This window comes from Aquarana catesbeiana, linkage group LG01 (genome assembly GCF_042186555.1).
Source record: "Aquarana catesbeiana isolate 2022-GZ linkage group LG01, ASM4218655v1, whole genome shotgun sequence".
Lineage (NCBI taxonomy): Eukaryota > Metazoa > Chordata > Amphibia > Anura > Ranidae > Aquarana > Aquarana catesbeiana.
In genome coordinates, this window is record NC_133324.1 from 718,681,550 (window position 1) to 718,706,279 (window position 24,730).

Consider the following 24,730-nt stretch of genomic DNA (forward strand, 5'->3'; position numbering starts at 1 on the left):
ATGTAACAAAACTCCAATATGATTAAGCTCAAATGAATGCAGTAATTACCCAAGTCACATGCCACAGTATAGGTTCAGGTCTGGCTATTTACATGAGAGCCTAAGCAAAGGGGATTAAAGATCAAAAAGGTTTCTGGAACTCTGCTGCTCTTGAATGACTTCCTTCAATGTGTGTATGTATCTCATTTGAAAATGGTGGTTATTATAGAATTATTGAAATAAACACAAGAGTCAGATGAGTACTTTAATGCATTGTTTAATACAGATAAATATACCTTATTAGTATCCTAAAATGTAAAATCGTATTCGCTACAAATTAATACCAAGGTTGTTTAGAGTACATTTGCTTCTCTATATTATAGACTTACAAGAACAAAGTGTATTTTTCCAGGTAAGCCATCTTAAAAATATGCCCTGCATATCATGTACCAAAGATGTGCAGTCAGTTCAAGTCTTACTACAGCAATCATCACAAATCTGCACTGTCAGTATTACTGCCCTGTAGTTCACAAGTGAATTAGCCAGGATGAAGTGGAAAGACCAAGGTTATATATAAAAATATAACTAAATCTTCATTTTACATTAACTCATATCTACCAAATTTACACAACTCTGCTACGCACTGAAAAGTCATTAAAAAAAAAAATTCATGAGCTACACCCAAAAGATGAATGCAGAGAAGTGGTTGGCGTTTTCTCCATGGGAGAGCTAGTCCATGTCTACCATCTACACCCTCAGGCCTATTCAAGTAAAACTGTCACAAGGAGCAAACTGCTATATTACCCATAGAAACTGACAATCAATTTTTACGGATCTAACTTTAGAAATGCACATTTCTGATAAGGTGCTCTGAGGAGTCATGCACTCGGTGAAAATGAGCTCACACAGGCAGTTAAGGCTCGGTTCACATTGCTGCGACTTGGGATCCGACTTGCGAGACCCCAAGTTGCGTGACATGTGAAATCCCAGGTTAGTCAATGATGGCTATCTTAATTAGCACTAATGAAATCGCTGACTTCTGAAAAGGTTCCTGTACTACTTCAAGCCAACTTCTATCTGACTTGTGCCCATAGACTTTACTAGAAGTAGCCTCCAAGTCGGTTCCTAAGTCGCCTCCAAGTCAGTTTCTCATCTATATTTATGTGATTTAGATCTGACATTACAGGAAGATTACCCAGGCATTCCCTGAAAGCTGCATAAAGCAGTACTCAAATCGCCAGGAAGTCACCTGGCATAGTTGCATGATTTTCAGGTCGGGGAAGTGTGAACCAAGCTGAAGTTATAACACTGAACACCTTGCAAGGAGATTTACAAAAACTGGTGCACTCAATCTGGTGCAGATGTGCATAGTAACTAATCAGCTTCTAGGTTTTATTGTCAAAGCTTAATTGAACAAGCTTAAGTTAGAAGCGGATTGGTTACTATGCACAGCTGCTTCTGATTCTGTGTGCACCAAGTTTAGTAAATCCCCTCATTGCTCCTTGCAAGGTTTACTGAACAAGCTTGCATGAGCGCAAAAAATTGTTCACAGCACAATGGCAGCAGTTGAAAAATGCTGCTAATTATTCTTGTATTGCACTGACAGGGCAAAGTAATCTTTATCTATTATTTAGGTGCTAGAGAAGACAACCCTCTTACAAAAAAGGTAGGTACCAAAACCTAAAGAACCTCTTCCAATACAAGTAACAAAACTTAAAACAATACAGCTTTTGGCAGTTCAAATAAAATGACTGACATTATTAGCTATGGTAAAATGGTACTATATAAAAAGTTTGTGTGTTCTACTGACCAGAATGATCACATGTTCTCTACTGCAAGATTTATTAAAAAAAAAAAAAAAGTGCTTTTACCATCCTGTTTTCATATCCTAAATCAACATGCAAAACACAGTAAAAACAGACCCTGAAACTTGTGAACATTTGTCACCTTAAGGCACATTTTCACAAAACCAAGTTTATCCTATGCATATTCCCACCTTTACTAGTACTTCTTGGTAAACGTATGTGCGGTTTCAAAGTGTCTAAAATGTAATCCATCACCTTTCTACAGGCCATTGTTACCCAGTAATTTTCGCTTTCCACCAAAAACGAATATTTCACTTACAGGTATTGTTACATGGGCCAAGTCGTTCACTTGCTCCTGAGATTTCTGGCCACACACTAATATTTTAGAGACTCAACAAATCAATTCTATTGTTTTAATCAACTGGTAAAGCAAATAGTATATTTGCATGAATCCAATTGCTTTCAACTTCAAAAGGTTTTCTGGAAAAAAGTAAAAAAAAAAAAAAAGTAAGTACTAAATTGATACAGAATTGCTTGATCTTTTATATACAACACAACTGTTGGCATAAATAATTGGAGTTTTCTACTAATCTAATCACTTTTAACTATCCTTATTAAAGCGGATCTTCACCCATCTAACGGTTTTTTTTTTTAGGAGTTCATTCAGAAACTTTTCTAATCATGATAATTTACTCACATGTTCTGTGAAGTAAGTCCGATTGTGGGCGATTTCGTTACAAAGAATAACTTTTAAAAATCACAGACAGCGGTTCCCATCTTCGTTGTGGGCATTTGAAACCCACAAGCACGAAATTCCGGGATGCAGTGAATGCTGTCCTCCCAGCATTCACCGCTCGTTCCCGCGCATGCCCAGTGTCATCGCCGTCTGATTCTGGGTTGCCATGACAACGGGCGTCGTCGTCGGAAGTTCCCGCCCCGTTGTGATGGCAACCAAAAAGTCTCACGAGATTTGGCGGAGGTTATCCGCAATGTCTCCTGGGATGAAAGACAATGAGATCCCAGGAGACATTGCGGGGAACGAAGGATATGACGTCAATACCCGCAAAGTCCACGCCCACAGCCGCAGGGACAGAAAAAAAGAAAGACAGATAACGTAAGGTAGGTAAAAAAAAAAAAAAGCTCCATATGGCACTCGGTGTTGCTTTTAGAAGCCACCGAGATGCTGATTTAAAAATGGGTGAAGATCCGCTTTAAAAGAAAAAAAAAAAACTCTAAAAGCAAGCAAAATGGTAGCAAAAAACTGATCAATAATTCCTAGATATTGTCAGCATATTATAAATATAGTTACACTGCACAAGAAGCTCCAGTGGCAAGATATACCATAGTTCCCCTTCACGCCTCAATCCCAAAATCTCCAGGATATGGAAACCAAATATACAGGTAAAAGTCACTGCACGTGAGCAGACGTGGAACACAAGAACCTAATTTCCCATTGCTTATTACTCCAGAAGCTATAACAAACTAGCTTTTAGCAAATCCAGCAAAAACTCTACCAAAACTGGAATAGCATTTGTAGGAGAACAGGCCCTTTTCTTTTTAATGCAAGGTTTTTGCTTCATGTCAACAAATCTTTTCAGACTTTTGGTCAATTGAAAGGCATTAATAGGGACACGATTTATAAAACACAAGCTACCTTAAAAGGCTAGGTTCACCTTGTTCACTTTTTTCCTCTAAATTTCATCTCACCTATGTACCAATATAGCATTAATGTATTTATTTAGCAAAAATTAAACAGCTTGCCATTAACCGCTACACCGGCTTACCTAACTCTCTTCATAGCGGTTTAAAACACACTGCTCCATTACTTCTGCCTTACCTTCCGGTCAGACTAGAGGTCATGACACAGGAAGGGGTTGACCAGCTGAGGGTGAATGATGTAGGGTGTGCGCTAATGAGATCAGCTGGTGAACATTATTTGCATGGAAATAAAATGCACACCTTGAACCACTCAAACAAAACAAAAAAAATCAGTTTGATGTGAATGAGCTTCTAATGGCGAACAGGAAGTCATGTGTGTTTTTAATAAAAGCCCTTACTATAGCATCTCTATTGTCTTACAGGAAACCATTACATCTTCACCCTTGACTGTTTTTGAGAGCCTATTCCATCTGTGTGGTGCATTTAGTAGCACCAAAAATGCACAAAAAAGTTGTATACACCACGATACATGGCAGTGCATCAACATGCACTGCAATACAGGTGCTTTGGGGTACCAATCAAGATGAATGTCACTGCAGCGCACTAACACGCATACCATGTCATTGTTAAAAAGTACTGAATAAATCTTTATTAGAGCTGCATGATTCTGGAAAAAAATGAGAATCACAATTTTTTTGGTTAGAATAAAGAACACGATTCTTGGCGCAACACCTTTCACAACAAAATTTGGCTAACTTTGCTGTTTAGTTTTTCTTAAAAATTCATTGAAGTGTATTTTTTTTACCAAAAAATTTGCGTTTGAAAGACCACTGCACAAATACAGTGCGACAAAATATTGCAACGGCCGCCATTTTATTCTCTAGGGTCTCTGCTAAAATATTATAAAATATATATATATTCTAAGTAATTTTCTAGAAAAAAAAACGGATTTTAATTTTTAGCACCAAGCATCAGAAAAAGGCCTAGTCTTTAAATGGTTAAACTGACCTCATTTGCAGGCCGAAGTTCTTCCCTTTGATCTAAAAGAACTAAATGTTACAATGTTTGTAGTTATCTCCCAGCACGGAGAAATGTTGATAAACATTTGCAGGAGGCTCTCTCTCATCGTGGAAATGCCAGAATAAGATCATGAGAGGGTTAAATCGAGATTGCGATTTTTAAATGATTAATCATGCAGCTCTAATCTTTACATAAACCAGTTTACAGAAAGGATGCAATCTGACGTGTCATTTTAATGTTGGTTGTGTATGGATTGGAACAAAACCCATCACACCATTTCAGGCTCACATGCCCTCACTCCCTAATGATGCTATATATTTGACCAAATGTTCCACATGTCTGACCCAATACTCAGGAAGTTGCCATGCCCTTCAAGGCGGTTATAAGAGATCACTGGGAGGAGGACAGCAGTTGTGGGAAGATCATACATGTGCATGAATGTAGTCTTCATGCCTCTACTAGCACGGCCCCCAGCTTGATCCAGAAGTTTTGCTTAATGAAAATACCTTAATCAGACAATTTTTTATGTTCCTTCTGCCATCCATGTATATACAGTGGGGATGGAAAGTATTCAGACCCCCTTAAATTTTTCACTCTTTGTTATATTGCAGCCATTTGCTAAAATCATTTAAGTTCATTTTTTTCCTCATTGTACACACAGCACCTCATATTGACAGAAAAACACAGAATTGTTGACATTTTTGCAGATTTATTAAAAAAGAAAAACTGAAATATCACATGGTCCTAAGTATTCAGACCCTTTGCTCAGTATTTAGTAGAAGCACCCTTTTGATCTAATACAGCCATGAGTCTTTTTGGGAAAGATGCAACAAGTTTTTCACACCTGGATTTGGGGGTCCTCTGCCATTCCTCCTTGCAGATCCTCTCCAGTTCTGTCAGGTTGGATGGTAAACGTTGGTGGACAGCCATTTTTAGGTCTCTCCAGAGATGCTCAATTGGGTTTAAGTCAGGGCTCTGGCTGGGCCATTCAAGAACAGTCACGGAGTTGTTGTGAAGCCACTCCTTCGTTATTTTAGCTGTGTGCTTAGGGTCATTGTCTTATTGGAAGGTAAACCTTCGGCCCAGTCTGAGGTCCTAAGCACTCTGGAGAAGGTTTTCGTCCAGGATATCCCTGTACTTGGCCGCATTCATCTTTCCCTCGATTGCAACCAGTCGTCCTGTCCCTGCAGCTGAAAAACGCCCCCACAGCATGATGCTGCAACCACCATGCTTCACTGTGGGGACTGTATTGGACAGGTGATGAGCAGTGCCTGGTTTTCTCCACACATACTGCTTAGAATTAAGGCCAAAAAGTTCTATCTTGGTTTCATCAGACCAGCGAATATTATTTCTCACCATCTTGGAGTCCTTCAAGTGTTTTTTTTAGCAAACTCCATGTGGGCTTTCATGTGTCTTGCAATGAGGAGAGGCTTCCGTCGGGCCACTCTGCCATAAAGCCCCGACTGGTGGAGGGCTGCAGTGATGGTTGACTTTCTACAACTTTCTCACATCTCCCGACTGCATCTCTGGAGCTCAGCCACAGTGATCTTTGGGTTCTTCTTTACCTCTCTCACCAAGGCTCTTCTCCCCCGATAGCTCAGTTTGGCCTGATGACCAGCTCTAGAAAGGGGTTGGTCGTTCCCAAACGTCTTCGATTTAAGGATTACGGAGGCCACTGTGCTCTTATGAACCTTAAGTGCAGCAGAAATTTTTTTGTAACCTTGGCCAGATCTGTGCCTTGCCACAATTCTGTCTCTAAGCTCTTCAGGCAGTTCCTTTGACCTCATGATTCTCATTTGCTCTGACATGCACTGTGAGCTGTAAGGTCTTATACAGACAGGTGTGTGGCTTTCCTAATTAAGTCCAATCAGTATAATCAAACACAGCTGAACTCAAATGAAGGTGTAGAACCATCTCAAGGATGATCAGAAGAAACTGACAGCACCTGAGTTAAATATATAAGTGTCACAGCAAAGGGTCTGAATACTTAGGACCATGTGATATTTCAGTTTTTCTTTTTTTAAAAATCTGCAAAAATGTCAACAATTCCGTGTTTTTCTGCCAATATGGGGTGCTGTGTGTACAATAATGAGGAAAAAAATGAACTTAAATGATTTTAGCAAATGGCTGTAAGTACAGTACAGTGTGCCTGGTAGGTAGGCTTCTGTTTCCCCTAAATTCATTGGAAAGTGTTATTGGTATTTCAAACTTGCCTTTGTAATCTGAACCTGCTGAAACAGGCTACCAATGAACAAGCATCAAACAAATTGGGGTATTTTATGTCTTTACTTGGCGTTTTAAATACATTTTGTGCTTTAGGTTTAATGCCCTTTAAGCTAGAACCAGTAAAGAAGCAAACTCCAGTATAAAACTACAACTTTTCAATAAATTTGCAATGCAGAACAGGAAATATAATTGCTAAAAATTCTTTCTGTCCTTTTATTTACGACACTGCCTTTCATAGCGAGGTTAGATGTCAAAAGTTATAAATGAGCATACGCAGAGCTATGGTCTCAGTTTTAAAGCGGAACTAAACCCACTAATTTAACAAATTACAAAAAGAAAGCTCAATTTAGAGAAACATTTAATTGATGTTAATTTTTGAACATGTTTTGTGCAGGGTTTTAAATTTACATTCCGTTTACGATCACATGCACACTGTGGTTATAACTGTCTCAGTTCTCAAACAACCAATGCAGTGGTTGTCAACTTACACGGTATAGGGAGTCTTAAATGTGTCAAAATGGTTAAAAAAAAAAAAAAAAAGTTGTAAAAAAGACCCAATAACCAAACTTAAAAAATGCAGCTAAAATAAAAGTGCAGAATAAAGTATATGAAATAAATACTTTTCTTTCTATAAATATATTTTTTTTTCACTTGCAACCTGCCTTACCTTTACACATGCATAGTTCTTTTTTCTGTGATGATCTACGACACTCCATCTGGGTTCTATCTCTCCTGTGATAATAAGGCAAGTATAATTCCTAATTTAGCACAAATGCTGCTTGTCTTATGGGCTGTGTGAACTGAGCACCCGTTTCACTTTCTTTGTCTTATCCCTAACTTTTCCTCCTCCCCCATTAGCCAGGCCATGGGTGATGTAAATTTTGGAGCTGATCTGGCATTCCAGAGTTCTCTGGCAGCTACTTCTGTTGATCAATTACGTCACTGCACGGTATTTGGAACACATGTTGCCACTGAGAATTTGCTGGTAGCCATTTCCTTGTAGTCATGTATGCTGTTGGTTTCAGAACGAAAATGCATCACTATTGGGTAGGAGTGTTTTGGTATACACTTAGGTTTAAATGCATGCTGAGAATTATGGTAGGGCGCTACTGCTAGTGCATGTTGGCTTCTTTTTCTCTGTCCATTCCTCTACTGCCTCAGATAAAGGTTACTGGGTTTTGGAATCAACGATTTGTTTTTAGTATGCCATCTCTCAGCATCCTCTTCCCCCTGGGGAACGAGGGTCACTTATGTAAATTTATACTATACACATCAATGCATGACATGACTTTGGGGCTTCCAGATTCCGATAAGCCCCCTGCCCGCAGATCCCCAGACAAGGGTTGTGGGGATGAGGCCCTTGTCCCCATCAACATGGGGACAAGGTGCTTTGGGGGGATACCCTAAAGCACCCTCCCCATGTTGAGGGCATGTGGCCTGGTACGGTTCAGGAGGAGGGGGGTGCTCTCTCGTCTCCCCCTCTTTTCCAGCGGCCTGACAGGTTGCGTGCTCGGATAAGGGTCTGGTATGGATTTTTGGGGGGACCTCCACACTTTTTTTTAATTTTGGCGTGGGGTTCCCCTTAAAATCCATACCAGACCTGAAGGGCCTGGTATGGAATTTGGGGGGACCCCACGCAAATTTTTTTTTTTTAATTTTGGTTCGGGGTTCCCCTTAATATTCATACCAGACCCAAAGGGCCTGGTAATGTGCTGTGGGGAATCCCATGCCGCTTTTTCAATGACTTTTATGTGTATTGCCGGGACCGACAATTCATTATAGCTGCGAGTACTTTTAAATGACTTTTTTTCCCCTTTAGAAATGTCATTTTGTGCAGGGACTGTTCTAAACACGGGAAACATGTGCCACTTTACAGGCATACTATAGACACCCCCCAGGTATGAAATTTAATGGAATATTTCTCTTTTATTGTTTCACTTTAAGCATTATTAAAATCACTGCTCCCAAAAAAACAGCCATTTTAAAAACTTTTTTTTTGCATTGATACATGTCCCCTGGGGCAGGACCCAGGTCCCCAAACACTATGACAATAACTTGCATATAAGCCTTTAAAATTAGCACTTTTGATTTTCCATGTTCGTGTCCCATAAACTAACGGTGTTCGCACAGCTTTTTTGCCTGTTCGCATGTTCTGCTGCGAACCGAACCGGGGGGGTGTTCGGATCATCCCTACTTGGCTTTATCAAGTCTGCTTTCAGTTTTTTTCTTTTTACACACTTAAAACGAGTCTGCCCATCTTCCAGTGCCTCCAGCAAGATTTTTCAAGTATTAAGCGGGAGTTACTTTTTTTGTGAATATTTTAAAGATTTGAAGAAACTTTACTCCACAGCTAGGGCAGCAGTTAAGCCATATAGTGCTTTTACGTCAATATCAAAATCAGAAGCAATCATTTCAGTTCCTCCAGAAGAAAGAGCTTAGGCTTTCATTTTACTCTTGGTTCAAAAATCTATTGGTGAATACAGGATGATAATAGACTTAAGAGGTTAAATCCTTTCTTTTTAGGAACGCACTTTTAGTAAGAAGCTTCAAAATGGCTGCTATAAATAAAAGTTTTTAACCCACAACTGGCTCCTGTCAATAGACTTGCAGGATGCATACGTTCACATTCCAAATTTTTCATTCCCTTTTTAAAAAAAATCCAAAAAAAAATCAAGAGATTCTCATTTGAGAGTCAGCATCTACAATTTCAGGTCCCCAAAGACCTTTATGCACTAGTAGCTTGGATCTGAACTTCAGGAGCCTAAATTAGTGTTATCAAGATGAGCTTCTGTGTGGCAAGGGAGCAAAACCAACTAACTAATGGTGGTCAGAGATTGTTCTCAAACATCCGCAGGGTTTTAGGTGGGCGACAGAAGAGCCTGTTTTCATTATCCGGAAGTCCTCTTCAGTACATGAGTAAGCAAGGCCAAGTTACTTCTCCATAGTTCTCAATTCAGAACAAAGTCAGAAAAGTTTTGTTTCGTCACCGCACATGTGGCTATCAAAGGGACCCTTTGATAAAGTCACATGTGCGGTGACGAAACACGTCAGAGCCAGTGCTTGTGACGTTATTGCGTTGTTCTAGGAAGCATATGATCACCCAGGAGGGTAGCAGGGCCGAGGACTTGCAGACGATTCTGTGACCCCAGGGACTGATCTGCATATGCCTAAGTTCATCACCTGTATGCACCAGGACCAGTGCATTGTGAGTGGAACAGTTGTATGTTTTTTAATACATTATGTTTACAGTACTACGCTATGTTAGTTCTCTCTTTACCCTTATGTTGCCATCACTTATGAGAGACTACACCTGCAGGAGCCCATGGATGGGAGTTTAAAAAGTCTTCTTGGATTGTGACCCCAAGAAGGGAAGGTGCTACTTGGGGGCCAATCTGGGAGTTTAGCGCATAGCGTGACAGGTAGTGGGTCCACTTGGTGTTTCTCACTAACTTGCCATCTATTCACGGTTGGATACCTTGCAGATTGCACCTGTTCATAAGAAGATTGCACTTATCATGTGGACTTTGTTTTGTTTATTTAAAGTTAGAAGTGTCATTTTTTTTACCTCCACTAGGGGCCACTGTTGTCCACTTTGTCTTGTATATTTAAAGTCACAAGTGTCATATTTATTACTCCCACTAGGGGCCACTGTTGTCCACTTTGTCTTGTATATTTAAAGTCACAAGTGTCATATTTATTACTCCCACTAGGGGCCACTGTTGTGCACATACTGTTTATATTGCTAGGTAAACATTATATGTGTGGTATTAAGGTAGCGTTTCATCTTTTTTTATATGTGTAAGAAGGTGCTCTGGTCAGATGAGACCAAAAATTACCTTTTTGGCCTAAAAGCAAAACTATGTGTGGCGGAAAACACTGCACATCACCTGGAACACACCATCCCCACCGTGAAACACAGTGTTGGCAGCATCATGTTGTGGGGATGCTTTTCTTCAGCAGGGACAGGGAAGCTGGTCAGAGTTGATGGGAAGATGGATGGAGCCAAATACAGGGAAATCATAGAAGAGAATCTGTTAGAGTCTGCAAAAGACTTGACTTGGGTGGAGGTTCACCTTCCAGCAGGACAAACAACCAGAGCTACAATGGCATGGTTTTGATCAAAGCATATTCATGTGTTCTGTAGCGGCATCCCCGACCTCCTAAGGACTAATGGTGACCTCCAGAATCAGGGAGAGCTGACATCCTTCCTTGTAGTGTGGATTATTAGGCATGGTGGGTGTACTGCAAGCTGGGAACATGGGCACCAGTCACTTTTTGGAATGCAAGGAAAGATTTATTGTCTCTTATACAGAACTGGGGGAGAGAGGGTTAGGGCCAGGACACCCTTAGGCAGATGCAATAGTAATTGGCAGACTTCGAGACAGAATAATAGGCAGATAGCTATATAAGTAGAGTGCCTTTAAGCTGGATGCAGCAACTGTATTTGTAGAACTGCTGTCTCCTATGGCAACTGAACTCTGAACAGTCAATGGAGATCCATACACGCAACTAACATTAACCAGTTATAGATCTTGCACATCTCACAGTATCTTACTGTAGATCTTCACTCGCTGAGCTCCCGATCTTTAACTAGACTTCAAGATCCCAGACGTCACTGGATCCCCTGAGCTCTTCCACAGCTAACCTGCTGTAAACTCCTTAAACTTCACCCACACCAACCTGCTGGGCCCCTGGCTTGGCACGCTGCTGTAGCTTTCCGACTTCACTGTCCCTGGCTGGTAAAAAAGGCTGGTCTGGTACTCCTTCAGGACATTCATACACTGGTCTCTGATAACAGGAATGATTGTCCCTTGCTGGCAACTATTCCTCCCTTTACCTCTGGCCTTGATCATCACTTGCCCCTGGCCACAGGAGTGGTCGCCCCTTATGGCAACTGCTTCTCCCTCACCGCTGGCAAAAATCCAGTTCCCCCTTCCAGCGGAACTTCTGCAACTTGGTTGGGCTTCCAGCCTGAAGCCCCAACCCCGCGGCTGCCTCTCTTAAACCTGGATAGGCCTCAGACAGCCTAGCAGCCAGGTGCTCCTTGTGACACACGTCCATCCAGACAGCCGTCCAGGGGGCACAGAATCCCGATCACCTGACTCCTTCCGAATAAATAGGCACTCCCAGCAGGCCAAGGGACCAAGGAGACCCCTGCCGATTGGCTCAACCTATTCACTCCTAGTCTGGATTCCGTATGCCCATATCATTCTACTGCCACAGGAAACAATGCCACCTAGTGACAGAAGAGAGGTGCATCAAATGCAGAGTTAGGGGATTCACTGGCTTTTTCTCAGTTACCACCCAGCAAGCTAAATTTGTTAGCAAGCCTGCCTACTATCAGGGTGCTACAGTTATGCCCTGTACACACGGTCGGACATTGATCGGACATTCCAACAACAAAATCCATGGATTTTTTCCGACGGATGTTGGCTCAAACTTGTATGTACTTGCATACACATGGTCACACAAAGTTGCCGGAAAATCCAATCATTCTGAACACGGTGACGTAAAACACGTACGTCGGGACTATAAACGGGGCAGTAGCCAATAGCTTTTGTCTCTTAATTTATTCTGAGCATGCATGACACTTCGGATTTGTGTACACACGATCGGAAAATGTGTGATGGAGCCCACACACGGTTGGAATTTCCGACAACAAGGTCCTATCACACATTTTCCGTCAGAAAATCCGACCGTGTGTACAGGGCTTTAGAATGGCCCAGTTGAAGTCCAGACCTAAATCCAATTGAGAATCTATGGCAAGACATGAAAATTGCTGTTCAAACGCTCTCTATCCAATCTGACAGAGCTTGAGCTATTTTGCAAAGAATGGGTAAAAATGTCACTCTAAGTCCAAAGCTGGTAACGACATACCCAAAAAGACTTGTAGCTGTAATTGCAGCAAAAGGTGGTTCTAAAAAGTATTGACTAAGGGGGGGCTGAATACAAATGCATGCCACACTTTTCACATATTTATTTGTAAAAACATTTTGAAAATCATTTGTAAATTTTCCTTCCACTTCACAATTATGTGCCACTTTGTGTTGGTCTAGCACATAAAATCCCAATAAAATACATTTACGGTTTTGGTTGCAACATGACAAAATGAGGAAAATTTCAAGGGGTATGAATACTTTTTCAAGGCACTGTATGGCTGACAATAGCTCTCATGCAGCATGGTGATTGTTTTTGCACAGGGCCAACATCAGGAGCCCGTACTACCATCTGCTGATTGCTGATAATTAAATTGTGAACTGTCAGTGACAGTTCAGTCACAGATCTGGTTGGCGTTTATGGAGCAAGTCCAGAAGACAGCAATGCAAGTATGTGGTGGCTAGGCATTAAGACCCACCTGTCCTATCTCCACATTTATGTGCATTGCTGTTGAACGGGATTAAATGCCACCAGTTCTGTTTCAAAAAATGATATAGAATTTATTTGGGTACAGTGTTGCATGGCGGAGTAATTGTCAGTCAAACTATCACAACACTGAAAAGTGAAAAATTGCCTGGAGAGGAAGAGGGTGTAACATGCCAGTCCTACAATGGCTAAACTGGAGTTGTGTTTTAAATGAACATATTCCAATGTACACAAAGATACAGCGTAATGGCAAAAATAATTTATGCTGCAAATTTTTAAGTTGGACTTTGATGCTGAACGGTGCTGCCAGCCTTCTCTACCACAAGAATTATGAGGATTCCAGCTTGTGGTACCAACAATATATCTGCCAATGATGCCCCGATGCTAGCCATTGATGTTGGTAATATATTTTATAATCAGCAGGCACTGAATAAAGGTAATCAAATGCCTCTAGACACCCTCGGTGTTTGCAGCCACTGCAGAGTCATTGATAGAAAGTTTCTCTGACAGGAACATGGAGGCTGGCATGACAGGCTTTTTATTCTTCTAATGCTACTTACCGACTTTCATGCTGGCCTTCTTCCTTCAATACTCTCACTAATTCACTAACCCAGAACAAGTATGCAAATAAAACCTCTGACTTTAACCTGACTCCAGGTTAATGAAAATAATGAAGCCTGAGGTTCAGAATAACAAAACAAGCAGTTTGAATGTTCAGGTCAGATATGGCAGCCTCACTCTGTCTCTTAAGGTTTACCTAAAGACACTAAACCGGGATATCCTAAGCTGAATTCCAATTTCCTTCCAAAGCCTCTGGCCTTCCAAAAGGCATAGGAAACCAGACAGCGATTTGCCCTTTAATCATAACCCAAAATTGAAATATCTTTTTTGATTAAGCCGACTAACCTGTAAGCTGCTTTATACTGCATATTTCATTATTTGCCTCAAATCCTACAGCCTTTCATGGACTGGATTTTGACTGGTTCCACAGAATATAACCTCCCCAATTTGTCTAACCTAAACAACCATTCTGCAATCTGCAGCAACTGATGGTGTAAACCGTGAAAAAAAGCAGATGGTGCTAACATTCATAAATGCCCATTTATTTTTTTTTTATAAAACACACGTATGCAAATCCCAGCATGTAAGAGCGTTTTGAGAACTGTGTAAACCTGCTTGAAAGTCAAACTTTTACGATTTATCCCTCCTGTACTTGCAAGCTTACGACAGGCTCTCTTACAGTACAGAGCTTAAAGCTACAATATTTTAAGATGACCACTGTTGGTGTGTTGTGACCTGAGATTGTGAACCAGAAATTAGCAGCTGTAAGGCTAATGTGTAAACTGCACATTGCTTATGTATGCAGAAATCATGAATCTATGCCCTTTTCATAACTCAATTCATATAGAACACATGAACATATATTTAAACAAGAGATAAATATACTATGCTGGCATGAAGGATTTTAAAAATTGTAAACAGGCAGAAACCTTTTACAGAATGCATTAAAATGGTTATCCTGCCTCTGTACGAAGAGATGAGATGCAAATTAAACACTGCACTCTTTTTTTAAAAAGGGCCAGTAAACCTAAAACACAATTAGCTTTAAGGTGTAAGCCGACCTTTACAGGAAATTGGATAGGGGACTAAGCTGCAAGGATTTCTAATCCCTGGACCGGTTAAGCAGCATCCCGATGTCTGGCAGTGAAGGTCCAGTGGTGTGTCTTTTTATCCCCCTAACCAACCATACCCCCCCCCCCCCCCCTTTCTTTTGAGTGCTTCATTGGATACAAAGCAGTAACACATGCCCTCCAAGCAACATAATATGATATACCTCTGTGCTTGCTGATCCCTATCAGACACCCCTGAGGAAGAGTTTTATCTCGAAACGCGTCGGGTACTCTCTGGGTGTGTGCTGCATACACACCTGGAGTCCCATGATTGTGGATCTTTTTGCATGTTGTATTGCCAGGGTTTCCATGTTTATAACTTGTATCCTGTACCTCATGCCTCATCTATTGTACCCCCTATTTACCCGTATCCTTACTACCCCAATAAACACCCAAACTTTTGCAATCATACCTACATCTATTACACTCTTTATTATACTCTATTACTTACGAGTAGGTGTCCCCTTTAAAGTCCCCTAAGAGGATCAAATTTCCATTTCTCGATGTCTGGCAGTGGGCAATCGCGGGGTTCTGGTACAGCGGGACCAGTGGTGATGGGGAGGGGTCCAGTGTAAGGTCACATTACAGATTTTCTGTAAATGTGAACTTACACATTAACCTCCCTGGCGGTATGATTATGTCGGATTTTAGGTGCTGAAAGCGGTACAATTATTTTGCATGGAAATTTGGCATTTTTTAATTGTAGGCCTGTAATTTTTAGCAATAACACATTTATATCTGTCCAAACCAGAGTCTAGTAGACATCTCGGGTGTGATAAAGTTTGAAACACAAAATCATAAATTATAATATAATAAATAACTATAATTATACCAAATAATAATATAATAATAATTAAAAATATTCAATAATGTAATCAAATCAAAAACACTGAAATTTGCTCAGTTGCAGAATTGTCGCTGTCATTACTTTTCAGTATTTGATGACGGATCTCCCCACAAATCACTATCGCTCAATTCTGCGAGTGATTCTAATTTATTAATCGCTGTTTTCTAGCTGCTCTAAAACCACTTTTGATGTAAAGGGACAATTTTGGTTGCTATGGACAATCTCCAGTTTCCAGGCAGAAAGAACAGTTTTTATAATATAAAACTGCATGCAGGCCACCGGAGAAACCACTAGGTACAAAAGGCAGGTGAAATAATTACATACAGTAATGTAATCTGTAAGATTACAGTATACTGTATGTATAGTATGCGTTTCACTTTTAGAATTTGGCGCCATTCTCCGTCCCCGTGAGTCGCAACGCTCGCAGGGAACAGAGCCCGGCTCCATGATAGATCGAGCGGAGGATGAGCCGCCCACACTGCGGGGAGACATCGCAGGATCCAGGGGACAAGGTAAGTAACCTCTTCCTGGATGCTGCGATGCGATCCCGAGTCTGGCTTGGGGTTACCGCTCTTGGTACTGAAATTCCACCCCGAGCCAGACAGATTACCGCCAGGGAGGTTAAAGCTAAACTCCAGAGAGCCATAAAATCTCAGTATGTGGTGCCGTGTGTTGTAACACCCTACCTTCCCCTGATAGCAAGGGTGCATTTTTTATTTAGTCTAGATGAATATTTACTTTATGCCTTACTCCCCCCGCACAACTGCTCTCCTCTGCTCCCAGTATGTGGATGGGCCCTCACTACCTCATATTTCTTATGTACATGATGACATTGGGGAGGCTATGACTACACAAATGGCTAAGAGTAGCAGCCTAATGGGACTAGTGGTTCAGTGGCGAAGAAGCCTGCAAGAGCCCCAAAGCTTCCCTGTATCTCTCTCTCTCCTACCTGGCCCTAGTACCTCCCCCTGTGTAGGCGGCTCTGCCTCGCAGGGATATCACTCACTCTCTCAGATTCTGGAGATCTGTCCTTACCACGGTTAGTCCCAGGAGCCGCTGAGAGCAAAGCTGTCCCTTGTAAATACAGAAGGCTTCTGTGTTTACCAGAAACAGCAGAGAGCGGGAGCAGAGGGTGACAGCTGGCTGCAAAACTGGGTGCAAGAGCCACATGACAAGGCCTGGTGAGCTGGATTTGACAAATGTGCTCCAGACGAACCAAACATTTAACTCTTGTTATCTGGAGAGGGATACAACATACTGATTTTTACTGGATACTGGATTTCAGTTTTAGAAGTATTAATAGAGTTTATAAATATCAATGAATCAATATCAATCAAAAGTGCTAAATTGTGTACAGTGAGTTATTTTGGGACTGTAAACACATTTTGATTTACATTCAAGTGGTTTAATTTTTGTGCTTTCAGCAAATTTAGGTTCTTTTTTGTCCCTGTTGTGACTAATCAAAAACTTGTGTCATAAGACACTTTGATCTCGTGTACATTATGAGCAGCTGTGCTAGGAATAGGAAACAGTGTCCTTCCATAGTTTTAAGTTACACCAAAACTTAAGAGGATCTTCAGTCCCCCCCCCCAAATAAAAGTCAAATACTTTAGCTGCTGACATTTAATAAAAAGGACACTTATTTGTCCAGGGATCCAGCGCTGTCCTCACCCGGGCTGGTCTTCGGTTCTTCAGCGCCAGCATGCTTATTGAGGGAAGCCAGCTACGACTCTTTGCAGCTTCACAGTAAACTTCCTATTTCACATGAGCGAGCCACGCAATCTGAATGGCCCTGCAGCCTTCTGGGATCTGTGATGTGTCCCAGAAGGCTGTGGGCAGAGCACGGCGGGGGTGCTTGGATCGTCCACCTCCCAAAAAAAAAAAAAGTGTGTCCAAAAGTGGTGGTGGTTGGGGCAGTTGGGGATGGAAGAGCGGAATTTCCCCTTCTGGGTTAAGTTTCACTTTAAATATGTATGGGCCAACACTCCACCCATATTAAAAAAAAACTTTATTACATTCATCAGTTCTATTTTAAAACATCTATGCTTTTATCTATGAACTGACAATTACATGCTATATACCATACCTCTAACTGAAGTATTGTACTTTTAAACTAAATTTTAGATTTACTGGCCCTTTCAAGGTGAATACCTGGTTTCTGTTTTCCATGGACAGAGGATTATTTTTACATCCATGACTTAAATCCAAATAGTAGGAGCAGTAGGTTTTATTGTATATTGTAGATGTATTAGCAGTTCTGCAGCAATTCTTGGATGCTGACTCACTTAAAGACTAAAATATCTTGAAAATACAATATATGTCTAGTGTTATGCTATATTTTCCATTTCAAATTATTGCTAGCTACACATGCAGTGTCTGGAGACTTGCCACATTGGCTTAAGCTATTAAGCTCTGTTTTGCCCACTGCATGTTAAAAAACAGCTTGTATAAGCATTAGAATAAGAGCTGCATAAACAGCATACAAAAACATGTCTACGGCATATTGCGATACACCGATGTGCAACGTTAAACCATCATCCCCAGATGAATGCATCTGCTATCTTTTACTCTAAATAAACATAACACGTATACAGGCCACAGCCAAAATGAATGCCAGTCTATAATGCCAAACACCTATATCTTTTCAAAATGCCATAATATAGCTTCATCACAGCATCACCATTTTACTTTACCAGTTAGAATCAGTAAAGCAAGACTGCTGCTCCTGTCTGCGGAGAAACAGAGTGACAATGCCTTCTTCAGCTGGGTCTGGCCCATAAGCAAAAAAACTGTCTGGTGACCCCACCATTGCCTAAACTTTATTGGAATGGCATCTTGTGGTGTATTGGGATAATACAAAAAGGCTTAGCTTATACTAGCTAGGCCTCAACAATGACTATGTACTATATATGAAACCACTACAGAAACATACCGCATAGTGACGTCATGTTCATGTGCAGCAGCATTCAGTTATACACTAGGTGACAGTGCGAGGAGATCCTAGAAAACAGGAGGTAATAGATGCTGTGCTATCCAGGCTTTAACTAGCCATTCCCAGTGGCGGCCCGTACAGAGGGCGCAATCTCCCCTATCCATGCATCCAGCCAGGCGCATGAATTACAATGGGGGGGGGGGGGGGGGGGGTTGAAGCACTGATTAGAGCCAGAGACTCTAAAGCAGGGTGGATATAAATCAATGATAAAAAAATCTTTATTTTTTTTATTTTTATCAAATTTATTTTAATAAAATGCTTTTGGAGTAAAAATCCATCTAAAGATACATTAATTTAGTTTATTCAGCATGAAATGGAGCTTAGTTATGTAGCACGGGGCTGTATATTCTGCAATATTTACATTTTTGGTAAACTCATTCAATATATCCAAGCTCTGCAAGTCGAGATAACGTGCGCTGCATTGATGCAGTCACACAATTTCACAGTAACCATGAGATAAAACAAAGTTGAGGAATATTCATTTATCCCATTGTTTTGCAAATCTATGTACACTACAAACTGTATGATTGAATCGGTTCTGATATCGCTGTTTTACTAACCTGATGGCTTATTATTCTAAATTTCATTTTGTTTGCAAATATTAAAAATTCTAACTACCAGCAAGAATAAATCCTTACATTTAAAGAGCACCTGTCATTTCAGGCATCCACTCACCTGCTCCCGCCACCTCCCTCACCTTGTTGACGTCCCATTAAAGTGAATGAGACTGTTGGGGAGTCAGAGGAGGAGCCGCTGTGGGACAGAGATGACAGTTGCTCTTTAAAAATTATGATTTAAAATAAAGTTGATTTAAATCAAGCCTTTTTATTAGAGATTTAAATCATGATTTAAAATCGACTTGATTTAAATCAAATCCACCCTGCTCTAAAGGCTTTAAAATAGGGTGGGCTCTGGGCGCAGAGTGTGCTCACAGCCCACCCAGGTGTGTTAGAATAGTGAATGAATATTCGCTATTCTAACACTGATCCTCCTACCGGCCAATCAGGGAGCGGGTCTGAAACCCGTCACCTGATTGGCTGAAAGGACAGGCAATCCTATTGGACTCCTAGCGCCTAGGAGGAGATTCACGAAACCCGCCATGATGGAGAAGACAGAGCAGGAGCAGAGGAGCCGCTTCCCGCAGCCCGCCACTTAGATGGGATAAGTGCCGGGCCGACCGGCCGGCGGGCGTGGGGGGTGTTGTGGTTAAGTGCTGCCAGCCGCCCCAGGGGGGTGGTTGTTTGCCGCCACCCCCCCCCCCCCCCCAAAAAAAAAAATACCACCAGCCGCCACTAGCTATTCCTCAACACATGGTATGACATCAACAAATATATAGCCAACTTTTCTCTAACCTAGGAAAAAGAAACATGGAATCCAACTGGTCGGTACAGGCAACAGCCACTGCTTCTATAAATCAGCTCCAAAATAAGGTTTAGAATCTCCTAATGTTGCACTTAAAATGAACTCCATGTTATTGACTGGATTAGAATTGCATTAAAGTAAATCAAGAGCAACTTGGAGCAAAATTATAGCTAGCTACGTCAATTCTAGGAACAGCAACAGTTATACTAGAATATTGCACAAGATCAAAGTCTAGTTTCCTTGTAACCAACACAAAGGCATGTACACAGAAAGGTCTATTTTGGGCCTTACTATGCATACATCTCAAAAGGAAAATCAGCCAACTTGGCGTATCTCCTTATATTTATTTGGTGCTTGTGAAAGAGACTTAAAAAATAAAAAGACTCCTACCTGATACCTATTCATTTCCCTACTTGTTAAATAGAAGTTTCCGTTTTTATACAACATAGCCACAATGCTAAGGTTTAATAACTACAAGGCAAATTACCAGCAAGAAAAATTATATAAGATAGAGTTAGGTGTGTACTTGAGCAGTCTCTGAATATTCAGAAATCTTCAATAGAAACATTATGCATAGATCCAGTTACCCAAAGCACAGAAAAAAGGTGAAATAGTGCTGCTGATCACATCTGCTGAGACACAAGAAATGCCTTCAACTGCTGCTGGTACCATTCAGGAGCTTCAGGACCATTTTTCCCTGTAGCGTTGTGGTCGTAGCCATAGGCCACAGTAAGTTCCTCATCCTTTTCTACAGCCGAAATGGTTCGGATACACTTAATAGGTCCAAATCTTGGATGGACAAACCTAAAGAAAAAAAAACAAAACAAAAAAAAAAAAACACAATTAGCCTATTCCTGTGAAAATAATCTGATACTTTAAAGGGCTAGGCCTTTAAAATTTGGTCAGATCTTGGCAAGCGTGAAGACTGCTAAAAAAATACTACTATCTGTGCCAAGTGCAACTACCTAGATACTTTAATCTTTGACGTTATTAAAAGCTGCACTCACTGTATTGCATATATCAATACCAAAACATATATAAAAAGAAAAAAAAAAAAAAAAAAAAAAAAAAAGTATTGCACCGCCATTAACGGTGCTTTAAATGCTCAATTAAAATCACATGGAAATAATGAAATTAAGTGCCGTCATAACACCAATAACCATAAAGTCCTTAAGAAATTCATAAAGAACAATTCATCACGTGTATATACACATACACCACAAAAAAATCATCAAATTGATAATAAGGGGAGTTACGTTCCATGCCCACAGTGAGGGGTGTTCTTACTGAGACGTCATACCCTGTAATAGGTCTTCAAGCTTGGCAAGAGGCCATTTTTTTACATTGGTGTGGAGCATAATTGGGTGATAACCTGGAGCAGTAATGAAACAGGAAGTGCAGGTGTGGAGCACCATTTCAACATCACCATTGCAGTTGGGATTTTACATTTTTTGTACAATATTTTTGGATTTTGCAAAATATTTCTTGCATGACAGCACAAACTTTATGAACTTTGTTTTTTATTTATGCATTTATTATCATCACTTTTTGTGGTACAGGGGGTCCCCTAGTTACAAACATCCGACCTACAAACGACTCCTACTTACAAACGGAGGGAGACAACAGGAAGTGAGAGGAAATCTACCCATAGGAAGGGAAATTCACTCCTGTAAGAGCTATTATGGGGAAAAGGTACCTCCACTGATGCTTTATCACCAATCCTTGTTTCTACAACAGCCCAAAATTTTCAAAATCCAATTGTCATTGGGACAGAAAGTGAGGTGAAATCTTCTGAACAGGGGCAGACACAGCAAAACAAATGTTACAGGGGTGTTAACCCTTCCCTATGCTATCCAAAAAGCTTAAAAATAGTTTTTTTGGCTGGAGCTACACTTAAAAAAATGTACCTGTTCCGACTTACAAACAGATTCAACTTAAGAACAAACCTACAGTCCCTATCTTGTTTGTAACCCGGGGACCCCCTGTATATATACACACACACACACACACACACACACACACACGCGCGATGGATTGTTCTTAAGCACTTACATGCACTTTATGGTTATTGGTGTTATGACAACACTTAATTTCATTATTTCCCTTTTAATTACGTGTGAAGACTTATTGGGTTTTTGGCGGTCCCATTGCAGAGATTTCTTCCTCCACCCCCAGTGCAAGCAGCAATGATGCAATATCAAATTTAATACCAAGCAAAGATTTTGATAACACTAGCACTACAGTGAAGGGTCTATGTAAACCTTACTTTATTGCTCACTTAATTTGTATACCTGGACAAGCGAGGAAACAATGCTAAGCAGTTATCAGCAGGACATGGCTAGATCTGTCTAACTCTACGCCGTTGTAGTCCCAGCTAAAAATTACTCAACAAACTGAATTACACCTCTCTATTTGTCCAGCTAGAAGAATAGAATGCATATAGAATTTCATAATTTCACTGAAACAACTCTGTGAAAATGAATTCTCTCACACATTCTGTATCTGTTTAGTCTTTGCCTATGTGAGTCCACCCTGATGGAGCTGGGAGGACAGATGGTTCTCCCAGTTCAACTGTCATTTCCCCCTAGGTACCAATAAAGGTGATATACTGAAATTAGAGGCATTCACCCAAATACGTAAATCTTACTGTCTATGGTTTCTAGCACAAAATTGGGAAACCGCAACAACTGTCACTAAATGACGATTAAAAAAAAAAAAATCATTCACACCATAGTGAATCCAGAACATTTCTCACTTGTCTTATGTTGTGTCATTACACTTACTTTTGGTGGCCTTACCCTTTAAACAGTAATGTACGTGTAAAATTAAAAAAAAAAAAAAAAAAAAAAAAAAAAAAAAAAAAAACCACACACACTGATACAAATTGTATAACTTATATTCCTTATATTAAGATCCAGAGCAAAATTTACATGAACCTCCTCCTCAAAGGCAAGTGGCATAAAATACATCCCCATTTATACCCCTAAACATTGCTGGTTAGAGGTGGGTAGCCTATAATGCACCCGCTATTTACACCACCTAAAATTTTTAAAGGTGGTGTAAACCTAAGATGCACCCCCTTTAAGTGTATATATGAGCAACATTTAAAATCATATATTTCCACATTGTTTTCAATTATTTGTAGCCTACTCCTATTAATCTGAACAAATCTTGAAGTATCCAAAAAATTTACTTCCATCTACTATTCAGTATGCCCTATGAATATAAAATGCTGTGTTGCGCATTTCACAGATCCCCTGAGAATGTGCGTGCACACGAAATGCGTTGGTTGGGGCCTGTATGTGCTGACTTCACTCCGCCGAGTCCACGAGTTGGATCGGCAGCCTCTGGAGGGAGTTTATTGCATCTTTATATACTTTCCATGTGGATTGCTTATTTTATGTACTATTGGTCATATGTTACTAAAATACTACACTATATCCTTTTTCAGTGTGGGCTCCATAGTGTGAGCTTTATATGCAGAGAAAGGATCACAGCACCTGATTGGATGTCTATTTGCTTATACATTTCATCTATCTGGTTGAGTGCATTGAAGAGGTGGTGGTGCGGTGCACGGTTGGTGAAGAGGTGGTGGTGCAGTGCACGGTTGGTGACAACGTGGATTATTTGTGCACTTGGGGACACTGCATATGTATTTAAGGAGGAAGGTTGATATTCATCGTTGCACCTAATTTTGTGACTTTGTTTGCACTATCAGCACTTCTTTTAAAGGAGGAATATTCATATTTGCACATTGTTTGCACTATTAGCACTTCTTAGGAGGGGGATTAGAATTAATCTTTGCACTTATTTTTGGGACTATCAGCACTTTTTAAGGATGGTTGCCACCTAGTTACACCTCATTACATGTATTTATGTTCATTTTTTTGTTTTGTTTAATTTGACGATTATGAATTCTAGCATTTCATTTATGGTGTGTATGGTGTGACAATAGAAGTTCTGGTGACAACATTAATTACAAGTTATAGCCAGGCAGTTTGAAGTAGTCACTCCTCTAGACCAGGGGTCCCCAAACTTTCTAAATAAAGGGCCAGTTCATTGTCCTTTATGTTTTAGGTGGCCAGACAATTGCCATTAAGCGTAGAAAATGTCCTGGCATCAGTGGAAGTAAAAAAAAAAAAAAAAAAGTGTAAAATAGTGCCTCATCATTGGTGGCAGTGGGAGGAATAGTGCCCCATCTTTGGTGTTACTGGGAAAAATTATGCCTCATTATTGAAGGAATAGTGCCCCATAGTTAGTGTCACTAGGAGAAATAGTGCCTTATATCAGTGGGAGGTATAGTGCCCAAAAGGGCTAGACAAAGGCAAGTAAAGGGCCTTTGTTTGGCCTGTGGGCCACAGTTTGGTGACCATTGCTCTAGACCATAGATGCACGCAAAGCTGCTCAGACTTCACTTTATGAGTCACTGCTGTGCTGAGCCTATGCTGTGCAAGGAGATGGGCTCCTCCTTTGTGGTCAGGGGAAACTAAGCCGGGTTGAGTGGATCAGTGTGTAATCAATGCCTGGTAAAGTCTGCACTTCTAATTCCCTGAACCAGCAATTTTACATTTCTTTTTTTATATATAGACTGGGCCCCCCACTGTCCCCAGGGCCCCAAAGCAGGCACATTGGCAAAATAAGCAGAGGAAATAGCATTAAAATCAAAATGAGTACATAGCTTGTAAAAAACAGTCATTTTACTGTTCGACAAAGTTCTAAATAATTGCACATTTGTGTAATATATGCCTTAAGCTGGCCACACAGATTTTTTTGTTTAGCCTACAAGCTGAAAAAAAAATAGAATATA

The 24,730-nt window shown here is 40.6% G+C and overlaps 1 protein-coding gene across 2 annotated transcripts in view; it reads right to left on the reverse strand.

The window, feature by feature from the left end:
* Positions 1-293: 293 nt before the first annotated feature.
* The window catches only part of SETD7 (SET domain containing 7, histone lysine methyltransferase), an 88,435-nt gene continuing 63,998 nt past the window's right edge, over positions 294-24,730 (reverse strand). Inside the window, exons 8-9 of one of the 2 annotated variants that reach the window (XM_073604001.1) lie at positions 20,511-20,727; positions 294-2,264 (exon numbers count right to left, since the gene is read on the reverse strand). In XM_073604001.1, the coding sequence (XP_073460102.1) occupies positions 20,547-20,727 (181 nt within the window). In that variant the 3' untranslated portion in view covers positions 294-2,264; positions 20,511-20,546. Of the gene's footprint in view, positions 2,265-16,508; positions 20,728-24,730 lie in introns of those variants that run through there. The other variant, XM_073603993.1, reaches the window with a different exon arrangement.